Source organism: Naegleria fowleri (genome assembly GCF_008403515.1).
Source record: "Naegleria fowleri strain ATCC 30894 chromosome Unknown tig16, whole genome shotgun sequence".
Taxonomy (NCBI): Eukaryota; Heterolobosea; class Eutetramitea; order Acrasida; family Naegleriidae; genus Naegleria; species Naegleria fowleri.
Window position 1 is genome coordinate 606,785 of NW_025407948.1, and position 16,049 is coordinate 622,833.

Below are 16,049 nucleotides of genomic sequence, written 5' to 3' on the forward strand. Positions count from 1 at the left end.
GTTGGTGTTGTTGTGAGCAATAATTGGTGTTGTTGTTGTTGTTGTTGAGGTTAGTTGGCTCATCATCCTCCCTGAGAGAGAGTCTCTCTCTTTTCAGAAAGGATCCCCAATGATCCAATCGTTTTTGGCACTACCTTGTTGAACTCGATCATTCATGATCATCATCGTCGCTGATTGATGGTGGATATTCTCTCTCAACACACTTGCCCACAAGTGCAATTCTCGAACATCACTATTAGGGAGAAGGCTCAATGTCGTCGTGTGTTCAGAGAGTCGTCGAGTCTCTCTGTACAACCGTTTGGCTGGGATTCTTCATCCTTCGCTTTTTAAAAAATATGCTCTCCTCCTCGAGATTTTCTTCCCTTTGCAAAAATCGTGCTGCTCTCGGACAACAACTGCTCTTCAAGAAGAAGGCTTGTCCCATCACCAACACCTGTTCTTCTTTTAATTTATTCTCATCATCAAATACTTCATTATTTTCTACATTTAATCAATCCCGTGATAAGAGTACTCTTCTCCTTATTGAACACAATGAAAAACAAATTAATCCTTCCGTGTTCAGTGCTCTCAAGGCTGCTAAACAATTAAAATCTGACCAATTGTTGGGTTTTATTGTTACAAAGAACGCATCACTTGTAAAGGAATTGACTCAATATTTCAACAAAGTGATCCATGTCAATGAAGAGTATCATGTTGCTGAAGAATATGAACAAGTTCTATTGGGATATATTAATAAGAGTAATGATGGAATTTCTCATATTCTTGCTCCGCACACAGTGTTTGGTAAGAATATTCTTCCTAAATTGGGTGCAACATTGAAATCACAACCCATTGTTGATGTGGTTCAGATTTTGAATGAATATGAATTCATAAAACCAATCTATGCTGGTAATGCGATGGCACAAATTCAGTTCAAACCAAAAGAAACTAAATCATTGATCTTGACCATTCGTCCAACATCATTTGATAAGGATTATTCAACAGTTGGTGGTGATTCACAAGTGGTTGAATATGGTGATGCTTCAACGAGTACCACCAATTCAACTCGTCAAATTCCAAAATTATTGAGTTCAAGTGGTGCTGGTGAAAGTGATGCTTCCAAGAGACCTGATCTCTTACAGGCCCAACGTATTGTTTCTGGTGGTCGTGGTCTCAAGAATGGTGACAATTTCAAACTTCTCTACGATTTGGCAGATACTATTGGTAATTGTGCTGTTGGTGCGACACGTGCTGCTGTCGATGATGGATATGTTCCAAATGATATGCAAGTGGGTCAGACTGGTAAAGTGGTTGCACCAGAGTTGTACATTGCTGTTGGTGTGAGTGGTGCTATTCAACACTTGGCTGGTATGAAAGATAGTAAAGTCATTGTGGCCATTAATAAGGATAAGGAAGCACCAATCTTCCAAGTGGCTGATTATGGAGTGGTTGGAGATTTATTCCAAGTCGTTCCTGAAATGACTGAAGCTTTGAAAAAGAAGTAATTTAATAGTGATGATGTATCATCATGATTGACAGGTTGATGAAATAATTGATCGATCAACAATAAATTTTGGAGAGCAATTTACAAGCCATATGAATGGCCTACAAATACACTCTCTTTGAGAAACAATAACTGCGCACACATGAGATTCCTATGCTACAAAATCTCAGCGACTCTATTATGTACTTCTTGACAGGCATCAATTGTATTTAAGAGTCTTCGTTGGTCTGTCATAGGGTGTTGTTGAAATGCTCGAATCGGTTGCATTTCTTTTCGAAAGTCCACTACTGCTACTCGAGCCAACACTAGGTGATGATTGACCACCATTATTATTTGCTGATAAATGTAATTTTTCAAAATGTCGTTGTAATAAAGATGTCCTATCTGTGGTAACAATTTGTTTTGGTTTTGAATGTGTGTATATTAATTTCGGAGGATTGAGATGAGATCTTGGATTAGGTTTAGAAAAATTCTTTGCATTAAATACAGGAAGATCTCCGAGTATGGATTGTTTACTTGTTGATGTCGAGGATGGTGAATGATGTTGATGGTTCATCATGGTCATTTCCGATGAAGAAGATTGTTCATGATGAGTGGTGGTTTTAAGCATTTTTTTAAATCTGAAAATTCCAAGTTGTCCAATCGATCGAAACGTGCAATTCACGACCAATCAATAATGGAGTCCACACAGTCCACACTGCTACGACTACGACTATTACTACTTCAATAGAAATCAAATAGATTCTGAATAGTACAACCATATCACAGAACCATATCTTTTTACTTCTTCTTTGAGTCACTCTTTCCATTCACTGCAGCACTCATTCTTCCAACATTCTTTCTATTAATTCTCATTTCCTTTTTCATCTTTTCAATTTCCTTATTCTTTCGATCGATTTGATTTTGTTCCAATCGTTCTCGTCTCAAACTATCCAATACTTCCTTGTACTTTTCTTTTCTCACAAATGCCTCTTCACTGGCAATTTGTTCACGTGCAGATCTTAGGAATTGATTGTCCTTTCTCAATTCAGACATGGCCTTTCTCTTCTCTCTTGAAATCTTCTTTCGAAGTGTTTTCAATTTGGTTTGTTGAGGATCTGAACTTGAATAACTGTATTTACTCTTCACAGAGTCAATTTCAGAAGAATGTCCAAGGAATGGTTCAAATTCAGTGATTGGTTTTGGACGTTTGGTCTTGTAATTGAGAGGTGTTTTGATTTCATTAATATTTTGAATGAAGGGAGTAAAAGTGGTACTAGTAGTACTATTAGTGGAATTATTAGTAGTACCAGCAGTAGTAGTGGAATTATTAGTAGTACCAGTAGCAGATGTGGTAGCAGTGGTGGTACTATTGATGGTATTCGTCATCATGGAAGAGAATGAAGAGAATCCCTCAAAGATGATATTATAATTCTCAATATGGTGTCTGTGAATCGTTTTGATGATTGTATCATCAGAACTAGTGCTGATTAGAGTCTTGTAGTGTTCATTGGAAACGATGGATTTGGAGAAATCTTTGGCCAAGTGTTGACTATAGATGGACAATAAATGATGTGCCCATGTTTCATTCAACAACAACAACAACAACATGGTGTCATGACTCGTCTTGCATGTATCTTCTTCATAAAGAGCTCTCAATAAATCCATCTTTTGAGAAGGCATCTCAGAGCTACTACTAGTCTTATTCTTATTCACAGAGTCTAGAACCTTATTCTTGCTTGAAGTGGTGGTATTGCTGTTGTTGATTCTTCTTGACATGGATAACACCAATTTAAGAGTATTCACCACGTCTGGAGAATAAAAAGTACATTCACAATCAATAATGATTGCAAGACTCACTAAAAACAACACCTTGCAAATAGTAATGGGCATGGATGGATTGACAAATTTGGATGATTTTTCCAAATAGAGATGAATCAATAAATTAGTAAGAGAAAGTAGAGGACTATCCATTCTCTCCTTCAGAGGATACACTCGAGTGATCATTTTCAATACAAGTAATTCTCCTAAATTAGGTAGAGTCTGATCTTGATACTTGTTAAATGTTTCTAATAAAAAGGTATGAAATATATCATGAGCCACATTTGGTAATTTGGTTGTTAATAAGAAGAGAGCATTGAGAGTTTTGTCTAGAAGGTGTGTTTTGAAATTCTTAGATGATGTTAGTAACCATTCAGAAAATCCAAATTGTTTCACCATCAAGGTCACAAGAGTAGAAAAGAGTTTCTCATTTTCATCTTTGGAATTATTTTTCACAAGTGAAGAAAAGACATTCTCATCATTGGTTTCATCACTCTTTTTGAATAATTCATAAAGAGATTGTAAATCTTCATCGGATGCTTGTAATGTTGTTGAATCTTGCAGCATTTCAGAGTCTTCTCCATGAAGATTCTCAAATGGATCCTCTGATTCGTCATCATTCATGGACTCGGTACTTTGAATTGATTCATTGTCATCATCAGCTTCTTCTTGAGGATCCTCTTCGTTACGAACGTCAATGTTCTCATCATGTTCCACATCTTCTTCATCATCATTAATAAAACTATCCTTAAGATAGGACGTTTCATCATTGTTTGTTGATTCATCCTCTTCCATCGTCTTTTCTAAATCAATTTCTTCTTCTTCGTAATCATCACTCTTGTCAGAAGACTCTTGTTCGGAATGAATTTCATTCTCTTCTTCACTTTGGTCATCATTATTTTCAGAAGAGGAATCATTCTGTGTCAATTCCTCAATCTTGGTGAATTCTTCAGATCTCTCAGTGATGGACTCTTTTTGGCAAGTATTCGACATGTTTGTAGCATTGTTCTTTTTAGATAACAAGACATTCAAATCAATATCCTCTCCCTTCTTAATCATTTCCATAAAATTATCATAATCTAAACTTTCCTTTGTGTGAGTGGTAGTAGTACTAGTATTAGTATTGGTAGTATTAGTACTAGTAGAGGTAGTAGAGGCACTGGTACTAGATTCCTTGTTTGTTGACTTGTGATTTGAAACAACATTTAAATGTTTCATTAAATCATCCATATCACTATCTAATAATTGAATCATTTCTAAATTCTCTTCTTTTTCCATCTTTTGTTCCAATTTCTTTTCTTTGAACCCTCTAATTCTCAAATTCATTCTCTCTCTTTTCGATAATTTTCTTTCTATTTGATCTTGCTGAGTAAATGTTGAAGAGACTTCACCTCTTGCAATTCCCTTTAAATTTCTCAATACAGAAACTTCATCATTGGTACTAAATTTGGAATCAATATCATCTGCTTGATAATCATCTCGAAACAAATCTCTATCAATAGCCTCATCGATATCACCCAATGCTGAAAAGGAAGAGAGTTTTGTTTTTTTACCTCGATCCAATTCATCTAAATCATTCTCATCATCTCCGATTTGAAATTTTTTTCTCTTTTTATCCACTTTGGAAAGAGTTTTTTCAAAGGCTAATTGTCTCTTATCCACAAATTGAGAGGGTTTTTGTTGTTTCCAAAAATCCTTCAACAAGGTGTCCTTTCTAATGTTGATATCATTGGATCGGGCTTTGCTGGTATGACGAACTTGAGAGGTGTTTGTTCCTAAAATTTGTTTTTTACGTTGTTGTCGAATATTTTCGAATGGATTGGTATTCAGATTGATACTTTTGGCAGAGGTTGCAATTGCTTTCCGTTCCTCCACAGACAAGGGACCTGTTCGCTTGCGATGAGAGTGTTGGTGGTGATTGGATTTTGGCATTTTTTTCAATTCTCTAACTTCAACTTTTTGCATGAAGAGATGCCTCAGGGATTACAATTGCTGGTTTATGCCTTTCATTCGGGAAGAAGTGAGAGACTTCGTCGTGTCTTTGATCATGTATCACTCTTGTTTTCATATTGGATGCGTTCTCGAGATGTCCCACCTATCATTGTGAGTCTGTTTTCATTGATTCACTGGATGCCAAGCTAGTGTGCGCACCGTTGGTTGCTCTATTTATTTGAAATTTTGTCAAAACCAAAATATTGCGGATGCCATTTTATGGCAAAAGGAGAGTAACCTTCTCTCTCAAATCTCCTTTCGCTCCATTCATGATGATACTCAAATATTGCATCACACAGACCTGTACTGAATTCAACTTGTTGAATAAACCTTACCTAGCTGATTACTAAGAATTGTTCCATCTTGTTAAACGTTGTATTTCAAATGAATTGATTTTCGAAACCTTTCCATATTTTTGTGTTTGATTGGAAAAAGACCTCTTTCAGTTCCAGAAAACTCCCTTATTAGGGCTCTTTCATTTTGCGGATTTATGTTTGATTTAACATCAACATGATCCGGTTCATTTCAAGCAGAAGAATGATGGCTTTGCTTTGATTCAATTCATTCATTCTCTCGACGATATGCAAACGACCCCATAATTTTCCAACCACTACCAAAATCGTCGGTACTGCGGCTTGCATCGTCGTCAGGCGCTCATTCATTTTATTAATAGCATCTCTTTCAATTTGGAGGCCAAAAGCAAAACAATTCATCACGATTCATTGCGAATGGTGGTGTCCAAGTTTGTGTTCAAAAAAATTATTAAACCTTCCTTCTCCGAATTTAATATTCAATACAAACCCGAAACACACAGAAGCAACGGTTGTTGATGGTCCTATTCAACAAAAAAGCATCAATATTATTGACCGATAACCGTGCAACCCAACAACTACTTTCATCTCTCATAGTTCGTAGTTTGCAACTCAATATTTCTCGAATTTTCTCTTGAGTCCTCTTGAGTCGTGACCTTGACGAAGCGAGCCTCGACTGGTCTACACCGCACTCTCAGCAGCAACAACACCTCTCCCCTATTGAATCATCAACACTACAATGAATCATAATCATAATACGACTTTCAAAAAGCTGCAACAGCAGCAACACGATCCCAGTGCCATGAATAGAACCTTTACTCCTTCGCCTTCTCATTCCTCGAATTTAGCCTCTTCCTTTACCAATACCAATGGTGAAATGATGAAAAAGCTATGGCGGAGTTGTGGTAAGAAAGCTCTCATGAAATTTAAGCTTACTGAATTGAAAGAAGAGCTTCGAAAGAAGGGATGTACGTTGCATGGAAACAAGGCTGAACTTGTTGAACGACTTCATGAAAAGTATATGAGTGAGGAGCAAACACCATCATCCTCGCATGCTCTAGCCTCTTCTTCTTCCTCATCAACAACAACACCCTCTTCTTCCATCGTGAATACCATCATCACCACCACCACCTCTCCAGAATCGATATCTTCCACATGTTCTTCTTTAGGCTCATCTCCAAATTCTTCAATTTCATCATCCACCGTTACCACCACTACTACTCCTCACAACACTTCTCAGAGTGGAGAAGGATTAACGAAGAGTGCTTCCAGTGGGTCATTACCTTCACCGTCCTATTCGACCAAGACCACACATACTTCCCCGAACCAGACAATGACTGATCATCATGACTCATCGAATACTGCTCATTTGAATGAACAACGAAAGTCAGCCTACATCAAGAAGAATACCTCGAATACACCTGTTGTTACATTTGCACCTTTTTCAGCCATGATGATGAATAATAATACTCTTCAGGATAGTATGAATCATGCTAGTAGTAATACCACTCAAATGAGTAACAACCATTCGACGACGAGTAATTCTTCTCTTACAACAACGATGGGCAGCAATAGTAGTGCTAGTAGTAATACCACTCATCACTCTCCCCATCACACTACATCTCCACCTTCATCATCGTCTTCATTGCATGCTTCTACCAACATGTTACTTTCACCTTTACCTTCAGTGAATCGAGATGCCTTGTTATCACCTCCATCGAGAGTGAGTTCTGCTCCACCTGCAAGTATGTTTACACCTCATCATCATGCTACTCCTTTGATATCTCCTCCTTTCCATCCTCTCTATGCTAGCATGTATTCTTCTGCAGCAACAAATACAGGAGCAATTGTTTCACCACCCAATAATGGGTCATCTTTATTTTCAACGAATAGTCTTGGCAATAGTAATTCTTTGACATCACCTGGTGTGGTTGGTGGTGTGAATGGTAGCAATAGTAGTAGTGGCTCGACGAGTAGTCCTTCCGCTCTTCACTCTCAACAACAGAATGGTAAGAATAAGACATCTTCAGCTCTACCACCTGCAAGTAATGTTCAACTTCCTCCTCCTCCAAATATTTCTGCATTGCCATCCACTTCTTCTCTTTATAGTCCACTCTTTTATGGAGCTCATAATTCTAAATTACCAACCTATCCTCTTGCTTACAAATTTAACACTCCGTTGCAACCAATTTCACCTTATCAAAATCCTTATGGAATGCCTTTTATGAACTTTAGTGCATTTTATAATGTGAATGGACCAATGGGACAAACTACAAAGAAGAAGAAAAAGAAGAAGAATACATCCAATGAAAACACTGCAGTACTCAATTCAGAATCTGTTCCTTCATCCTCTCAAGAATTAACACAACAACAACAAGTCGAGTCGAGTGGATTTGAAACGGATGAATTCTTAAGCCTTGAAGAAATTGAATACTACAATTCCAATGTTGATTATAATTCATCCTCAGATGATCATGGAAACACTTCACAAAAAAGATGCCTTAGTGACACTGAGCTTTATTTTGACCAAGGTCTTGATTCTGAAACTTATAACATACTCTATCCCCAGCCAACCAATGTTCCACACAAGAATAAGAAACAAAAGCAAGAACATTTGAACACGGAGCTGAATGGATATTATGATGATCTGTTTTATGACAATAAGGATAATTTGGAAATTCAAGAAACAGCCAATTTAACACCAACGAATGAAGCTTTGAATGGATCTTCAAACGTGGTACATGACATTAGTTTTAGAGTTCGCTTGTATATTGACAGCAATTCTAGCGATGAAAAGGATGTCGTGGTAAAAGATGACAAAACTTGGCCAGAGGTTGTAAGACAATTAATTTCCGATTATCAACCATTCTATAAGAGCTTTTTGTTTGATTTACCTTCAGACAACTTTACCATTATCTTACACTCAAAACAAGAAGAAAAGATTCTTTCAGAAGATTCAACCATTCTTGCCAGCCGTTTGAGTGGAAGTGATTCTATCACTATCACTCTCAAACAAACAGATCACCATTTGTGTAGATTCAACTTGGAGGTTGACAGCATTACATCAAATGGCATAAATTTAAATGAAGAGGATGGCTATGACCAAGATAATGAAGATGATGATGAGTTAGAGGTTGAGGAGAGCCAACAGGATCATGAAGACGAACATAATCAAGAGGAAATGAACTGTGCTGACCAAATGTTCTTGAACTTAATTGAGTCAATGTAATATTTGCGAAGTAAATCTGTGTAAAAAAGAGATTCCAATTTTGACAAAATTCAAAACCCAAATGTCTTTCGTTTAATATTTGGTGCAGTGAGAGGTTTTTGGCCACGAGGTGTGGAAATGGACGTTATGGACATTGAAAAAGAGTGGTGTGATCCTTGACGCTGAATCAATGAGCTTCGAGAGGGAAGACCAATTAAACTAGAAGGCTGTGCGTGCGCTAAGAGTTGCTTTCTTGCTGAGTGAGAGGTTAGGATATTTGTTCTTGGGGATGGCTTGACAGTCGTTAGCTGCTGTTCCGGGGTAAAATCAATGATTTTAACTTGAGTGAAGCTTGGGTAATGTGGAGGTACGTCATCTGTTTCTGCATTCTCGAAAATGGGTTTTCGATCGAGATACTTCTTTTTTTGCTTGACCTTCTCTGCTTTAAGCCTTAACTGCCTAATGTTCTCCTGTATAAAATCAATTTCCTCTCGCTCAACGATATGATCACTCTCTAAAAATCTTGTCACTTTCATTCTAACACCTTTCTCTTTCTTTCGTTGTAAAATAAGCTTCTTGAGAGGATCATCATCAAAGCAGGTTGAAAATCCATGTGATTGAATATTGAGATGGTTTGAGTAACGTTGAGAGTGGAGCGTTGGCTGCACACCTCTCTCATCTTTTAGCTCTGTTGGTTTTGGCATTTCAGAGGCTTTTTTCTTGATATCTTCATAAAACTTCTCAAGAGCCTGTTTCACATCTTCCTCTGATATTGCATCGTGTTGATTTTCTTTGGAAAGTTGTGGAAATAATACTGATGTTACGGTAGTTTGATTGTGATTTGAAAAGTTATTCATTCGAGATGAGAAAGAATAGATTGGGTCTTGGGAGGTGAGTATAGAGGTGTTGGCTAATGAGGTAAGCTCAGCATCTGAATTTTCCAAATCTTTGGATCGTTCAGAATTGAACATTGCATTATCTGGTTCATCAATAATTTCTTCACAAAATAAATTAACAAGGTCAGAATCGGATTTGTTCCTTTTCAGTCTAGGTTTTTTGAGAGACAAGAGTCTTTGAAAAGTTTTGAGTAAAAGTTCCTTATGCTTTAAAGTTTTGAGCTTGGATATTGATTCTATTATAACACTATCATCTTGAGTTGAATTTTCTCTTTTGTTGTGCTTGTAAAAGGTTAGTTCTGTATTTCTTGTGCCCAACAGATTGGAATCACTTTTGCTTCGTTTAAGCTTCATCTCTGAATCAATCATGGAGAATAGCAGTCTCTCATGTCCGTAATCAAAGTAAACACCATTATCACTTCCTTTCGTCTTTTCATAATTTTTGCTATTGGAGGAATGGAATTCTTCCATTCTTTGAACAAATTGTTTTTTTCGTTCAACTCCTTCGAAGGTCTTCAAGATAGCATTTCGTGGAATTGGTTTGGACATGAGTAACGAAACAACATTGATGTGAAGATCAGTGTCAAGCTTTGGTCCTTCACTGTCTTGGGCCTCCTGCTCTAAATATTCGTCCAATAATTGTTTTTGTTGCAGTTCTTCCTCTTTTCTCTTTTTTTTCTTCCAGCAATTTTGCCTCCTTTTGTTTTTCTAACCTTCGCTTTCGTTGAAGATCCCAAAGTGTAAATTCTTTTGGAGCTTCCAATTTAATTGTATGCAAAATATCCTGCAGTTCCAGTCCAGAGAAGTACTTATTTTCTTCAATGTTTTGAAATAGGTCTTCCTCATCCTTTCCTGAAAGAGTTAAAATTTTGAAAATATTCGTTGTTCCTAATTCTTCGTCTGTTAAATACGATCTACTAATTACGTTTGAAATTATTTGAGAATATTCTTGTTTCTTTTCATTACAAGAGGCTTCACTTGTTACTTTTTTCTTTTTTCTGTTTTCTTTTTCCTGTTGCTTCCTTATTAACTTGTTTGTGAGTGTAGAGGGATTAGAAACTGGAAGAGGTTTGGGTTGATCAAAAATTTTGTCGTCAAGTTGGAAGACTGAAGGAGAGAGGGACTTTTTAGGTTTTGGAATTGCAGGAGAGATTTCATTTTGGACTGGAGGAGGTGGCGTGTTCGACGTTGCACTCTTGATCTGGTGAGATTTTAAGGGTTTTTTCGACCGCTGAATTTCCAACGATGCATTAATGCTCTCATTAAGACCATAATTAGATAACTGATGAGTTGGAGAGGGAGTTTTCATTTCATGATCCCCGATTACCGAGTTAAGGGAATATATTTTGGTTTTTGATTCGTTTGGAGGTAGTAAAGATCTATCAGTACCTCGTTCCCCTTGATTTAACAGATGTGATCCAAATACGCCAATGTCAGTTGGCGATTCTTTAGTTTGTGGTATTGGTGATAAAGAATGGCTATTGAAAGTGTTTCTTCCGACATGAATCGTATTGCGAAGTGTTTCTTGTGGTGAGGATGGTCGCTGAATAGACTTTTGTTGAGGTAAACCAAGTTGAGAAGAGTTTGAAACTGGAGGAAGAGGACTAATTCTCGGAAGAGGAGAGGGAGATTTAGAACTACTGGTGGATATCCATCTGTGATGTTGGGGTATTGGCATGGTAATACCAGATGGAGACGGACTCTTTGATAAATGAGATGAATTGATTCTGTTGATCACATGGAGAGGCTGTTCTTGCTTTGGTTTCGGCCTCATTTGCCCAACCGCCGATTCTTTCTCTTCCATCATCTGATCGCTCTCCCCTTCCCTAATGATGATGGAATATGTATGGCTCATGTTCACCCAAGAACCATTAAGAGAGAGATCAAGCAATTTTTTCCTGCTTTCTAAAACCGCGCCAGGCTGCAAAATTACGATTCGATAATAAAAGCGATCATCAGCTAAGGCTTACACACGACATATGAACTTGGATCCTTTACGCTTGAAATCATCGTTTTGATAGTTGATTGTTGAATGAAAATTTATGATAGTAGTTTCTTTGGATTACTTCATTTCTTGAAGCACAATTGTATTCATCATGAATATTATTATAAACTCGGATCGTGATTATTTCCGTTTCTTGTCGAATGGTGATACTGTAACAGAGCTATCGGTCTCGCCACCATAAATATGTTGAGAAACTTTATACATTTCATACGAAATTGCCATAGAGAACAAAAAGCATGTTGTAACACAAACTCCATGAAGGGTTGATGCAAAAATCTCTGCAGGAATCAAGCATAAAACCATGTCGTACCATTTAATACTGGATTTGAGATTTCCGTAAGCCGTGAGAATAAACATGTAAATCAAGCTACACAAAAATCCAACAAAAACCTTTCCTTTGTCAGAGGAAAGAAGAGATTCTTTGAAGAAAATCAATCCGAAGAAAGTAATTCCAGCCAATGTGGCTGCAGCAACTAGCGAAGAAGATGATGAAGACATTTTTTTGTAATTCTTCTTGTGAAGACCCGATATCATGTGACCGATACTCTATTCCACCATTAATAACTCTATTTTTCATCCTAGGATCTTTGATCTTCATCATCATCCTCTCTTTCGTATAATAGTTGAATCAAATAAGAGAACCTTCTGATTCACACAACAAAAAATGCCATGCTCCGAAGAAAACTCAATCATCTTGTTTTAATTTCATCATCATTTATTAAATCAAATCAAACCTTGATATTATTGAATATACAAAATTCATGCAGTGGGAATAATTTTTCTGTCAAAACAAATCATTCCAAGTGCAATTTTGAATTCAAACATATTCAATATGAAGAAACTTTGTTACAAAAAAAAATGCCGAACAACAACCAAGATGCTTCTATGCCACCATCCTCCTCCGATATTAGCAACAATACCTCCACAACTCTTCCATCATCATCATCTTTAGTTGATTTGATAGAAGGAAAATATTACCCAAGTGGTACTCATCACAATATTTCGAACATTAAGAGTATTCCAAGCGGCTATCAATGCATCGATGAAGGATCAGCCACGGTTCTCTATGCCAATGATACCGAAGCTTTCTATAACAAGGTTCAAGTATTCAATAGAGATGTTTCTACACTAGTGATTAAAATGTTCAATGAAACAAGAAAAGAAGAAAAATCAAAGCCTCCAACGGGACGAAGAAAAAAGAAAGAGGTGTCATCTTCCACTGAAATGGATACATCTTCCGACAACGTAAAGCCATATGAAGGATTGAAAATTTTAGAAGCCTTATCTGCAACTGGTTTGAGGTCCATTCGTTATTGGCATGAAATTCCAGATGTTAAACAAATTATTGCAAACGACTTGTTACCTGAAGCAGTTCAGGTCATCAAGAGAAATGTTGAGTTTAATGATATTTCTGAAAATTGTGTTACAGCCAATCAAGGAGACGCCATCGCATATATGGCATCAAACTCTGGTAAAGCTTTTGATGTTGTTGATTTGGACCCATATGGATCAGCAGCACCATTTATTGATGGTGCTGTCCAATGTGTGGATGGAAATGGTGGACTATTGTGTATCACTTGTACTGACATGGCAGTATTATGTGGTCAACAACCAGGAACCTGTTTTGCAAAATATGGTGCTTATCCACAAAAATTGAAAGCATGTCACGAACAAGGTTTGAGAATGTTAATTTCATCCATTCAAACTAGTGCATCTAGATATAAGAGATATGTAGTCCCTCTTCTCTCATTGAGCGTTGATTTCTACGTTAGAGTATTTTTGAGAGTTTACACTTCACCAGAAAAAGTGAAGAATATTTATAAGGAAATGGGAAATGTTTATGTTTGTTCTGGCTGTGAAGCATTCTTTACAGAAACATTTGGTGGAGGGTCCAGTGCCAACAGCAAGCAATTCCATGAACATGGTACGAAAGCAACAATTCCAAAGGAAACCTGTCCAGAATGCGGATGGCGACTTAAACTATCAGGTCCCATGTGGTTAGGTCCATTGCATGACACTGAGTTCATTGCCAAGTGTTTAGATCATGTTCAAAAAAATTCTCAATTATTTAGTACCCATAAGAGAATTATTGGATTGTTAACAGTGGCCAAATCCGAGTTACCAGATGCTCCTCTCTATCACGCTGTTGATCATATTTCAAGCGTTTTGAAGTGTATGAACCCTCCAATGACATCTGTTAAATCAGCCTTAATCAATGCCGGATATAGAGTTTCTCAATCGCATGCCAAACCTAATGCCCTGAAAACAGATGCTCCAATTGGTTTTATTTATGATGTCATGAAGGAATGGATCAAAACGAACCCTGTGAAACCCCAAAAGGAAGATTCTAAAAAGACTCCAGGACAAGCAATTTTAGAAAAGCCACAACATCACACGGATATCAACTTTACTGTCAATGAGAAGGCACTCACTACAAGAAAATACACAGGTATTGCTACCTTCTTACCCAACCCAGAAGAGAATTGGGGCCCAGGCAAAAGAAACACCATTCATCAATCTGTAAAGTCATCTAATGTGTCATCTGAAAACACTAGGGACCAAGATACAGCTGATCACCTATCTTCGGAGGCGACAACCCAACAACCTCAAACCAAGAAACCAAAACGCGATTAAAGAAGCACAATTGTTCCTTTTTTTGATGAACGATTTTATTGTGACAACAATGCTTTCAAAATGAGCTCTGAGGCCTCATGTAAATCTTCGTTATGAATCACATAGGCATGTTTTGTGGTGGTATTGATATTGAGTTGGCCTGGTTGAACCAAGCTGGATTGATTGATGAGTTCATTCACATGATTACAAAATTCAATGTCGCTCGTTTTTGAAGGGTTGATCATGTCATGCTTGGTTGATTCATCCAAACAAATTTCAAATACATGTTCGAGAAAAGAAAGAAAGTGTTTTCTTGGAACCCAAAGATCCGATGAGCTAGATGTGTGTGGATTTCAATTGAAAATACAAAGTGTTAAAATGATAATGTTTGGCAGCTTACCTGAAGATTGAATAAATAGTATGCTTCTTGTCTCGAAGAACTCTTTTAAATGTGTTAATTTCTTGATCCTTTTCCATGGATGGTGTTCCAAATGAATGTAATATTTCATTAAATTCATGAGATGCCAATGTTGTGACATTCTTAATGATTCTCATGCTATCAAAATAATAAGGAGCGAAAGGTACAAGAATGGGTTCCGATCTTCTCAAAAGTCGTATGAAAAAACTTGGAATAAGTGGTGATGCAACATTGTGTAATAAATTGCATAGATGTTTTCTAATCTGAGGTCTAATGAGATATTGCAACATGGATTGACCATTTGGAGTTTCCTTGTGCATGTTTTGTAAAGTTGGATAATAAAAGAAAATGTTTCCAATATGCTTTGAGCAAAATTCAGATAAATTCAAAAGGTGCATTCGTTCCAAAACTCGAGAAATTATGTAGCATCCAACGCTATGACCTAACAGATGTATTTTAAGTTGTGAATGGTTCTTTTTCTTCATCATTTGTTTATGCAATTGTTGAATGACAGTCAAATGATACTCAATTTGATCCTCCAGGTTGTAAACTTCCAGTTGATCATAGAGTGATCTTGATGTAGTGAAATGTGTATTACCAATTTTGAGGGTTTCGTTTTTCCACCATCTACTTGGATAGTAATAGGAATGACCTCTTAAACTCACTGCAACAACCAAGTGAAGAGTGTTAGAGTTTCTACTTTCTAATTTCTTACAAATTTCTTCCATAAAGTTGTGATATATTAAACAATTTCCAGGATTTCCAGGAATCACATAGTAAATGTCATGTATTGCTTCCAATAGGTCAGTGGAAGTGCCATGCTGGTGTTGCTCATCAGAAAATAAAGGAGAATTGGGTTCATAGGAATGAAGATTATTTTCCAAAGTAATTGTCTCTCCATTATGTTTTCCAGCGAGTTTGCAAATATATTCAACTTCAATTCCTTCCAGCCATTCCTCTTGTTGGCCGATATTGTTTTTAATAAATATTTTCTTTAAATTATCTTTTCCGTCTCTAACACTATTTCTTTCTTTGGTTTTAATAAATTCAAAACGAGGTAAAATAGGGATTACTCCTTTGGCATGTTCTTTCATCATTCGTTTTTCAATCGCGTTATCATGACGATACTTTTTATGGAGAGGAGATGAAACTGTAGAGTGAATGATCCATCGTAGTACTCGGAAAGTGATGTAAATCAAGGCCACTAATGAAATAATGTCAAAAAAGTTGATGGTTGTTGCATAGGCAAATTGCTCGTGATCATCATCGTACAGGGATTGCAACATCCTCTCCTCTTGAGATGAAAAAAGCCTTTTAGACATT

At 36.9% G+C, this 16,049-nt stretch overlaps 9 protein-coding genes across 9 annotated transcripts; 3 read left to right on the top strand and 6 right to left on the bottom strand.

The window, feature by feature from the left end:
* Positions 1 to 335: 335 nt before the first annotated feature.
* On the top strand, positions 336 to 1,484 carry FDP41_012915 (uncharacterized protein; the record flags this gene model as incomplete). The annotated part of the gene is made up of 1 exon (XM_044703487.1): positions 336 to 1,484. One exon carries the CDS (start codon positions 336 to 338, stop codon positions 1,482 to 1,484), a length of 1,149 nt encoding a protein of 382 aa, XP_044565840.1.
* A 198-nt stretch (positions 1,485 to 1,682) lies between these two features.
* On the bottom strand, positions 1,683 to 2,093 carry FDP41_012916 (uncharacterized protein; the record flags this gene model as incomplete). Its single annotated transcript, XM_044703488.1, has 1 exon — positions 1,683 to 2,093. One exon carries the CDS (start codon positions 2,091 to 2,093, stop codon positions 1,683 to 1,685), a length of 411 nt encoding a protein of 136 aa, XP_044565841.1.
* A 170-nt stretch (positions 2,094 to 2,263) lies between these two features.
* On the bottom strand, positions 2,264 to 5,215 carry FDP41_012917 (uncharacterized protein; the record flags this gene model as incomplete). Its single annotated transcript, XM_044703489.1, has 1 exon — positions 2,264 to 5,215. The coding sequence occupies one exon, from the start codon at positions 5,213 to 5,215 to the stop codon at positions 2,264 to 2,266; it is 2,952 nt and encodes a 983-aa protein (XP_044565842.1).
* A 1,110-nt stretch (positions 5,216 to 6,325) lies between these two features.
* FDP41_012918 (uncharacterized protein) lies at positions 6,326 to 8,815 on the top strand (the record flags this gene model as incomplete). Its single annotated transcript, XM_044703490.1, has 1 exon — positions 6,326 to 8,815. One exon carries the CDS (start codon positions 6,326 to 6,328, stop codon positions 8,813 to 8,815), a length of 2,490 nt encoding a protein of 829 aa, XP_044565843.1.
* Positions 8,816 to 8,865: 50 nt separating this feature from the next.
* On the bottom strand, positions 8,866 to 10,239 carry FDP41_012919 (uncharacterized protein; the record flags this gene model as incomplete). The annotated part of the gene is made up of 1 exon (XM_044703491.1): positions 8,866 to 10,239. One exon carries the CDS (start codon positions 10,237 to 10,239, stop codon positions 8,866 to 8,868), a length of 1,374 nt encoding a protein of 457 aa, XP_044565844.1.
* A 49-nt stretch (positions 10,240 to 10,288) lies between these two features.
* FDP41_012920 (uncharacterized protein) lies at positions 10,289 to 11,494 on the bottom strand (the record flags this gene model as incomplete). Its single annotated transcript, XM_044703493.1, has 1 exon — positions 10,289 to 11,494. The coding sequence occupies one exon, from the start codon at positions 11,492 to 11,494 to the stop codon at positions 10,289 to 10,291; it is 1,206 nt and encodes a 401-aa protein (XP_044565845.1).
* Positions 11,495 to 11,815: 321 nt separating this feature from the next.
* On the bottom strand, positions 11,816 to 12,193 carry FDP41_012921 (uncharacterized protein; the record flags this gene model as incomplete). The annotated part of the gene is made up of 1 exon (XM_044703494.1): positions 11,816 to 12,193. One exon carries the CDS (start codon positions 12,191 to 12,193, stop codon positions 11,816 to 11,818), a length of 378 nt encoding a protein of 125 aa, XP_044565846.1.
* Positions 12,194 to 12,553: 360 nt separating this feature from the next.
* On the top strand, positions 12,554 to 14,329 carry FDP41_012922 (uncharacterized protein; the record flags this gene model as incomplete). Its single annotated transcript, XM_044703495.1, has 1 exon — positions 12,554 to 14,329. One exon carries the CDS (start codon positions 12,554 to 12,556, stop codon positions 14,327 to 14,329), a length of 1,776 nt encoding a protein of 591 aa, XP_044565847.1.
* A 35-nt stretch (positions 14,330 to 14,364) lies between these two features.
* FDP41_012923 (uncharacterized protein) lies at positions 14,365 to 16,048 on the bottom strand (the record flags this gene model as incomplete). The annotated part of the gene is made up of 2 exons (XM_044703496.1): positions 14,365 to 14,644; positions 14,709 to 16,048. 2 exons carry the CDS (start codon positions 16,046 to 16,048, stop codon positions 14,365 to 14,367), a joined length of 1,620 nt encoding a protein of 539 aa, XP_044565848.1.
* Position 16,049: the final 1 nt, after the last annotated feature.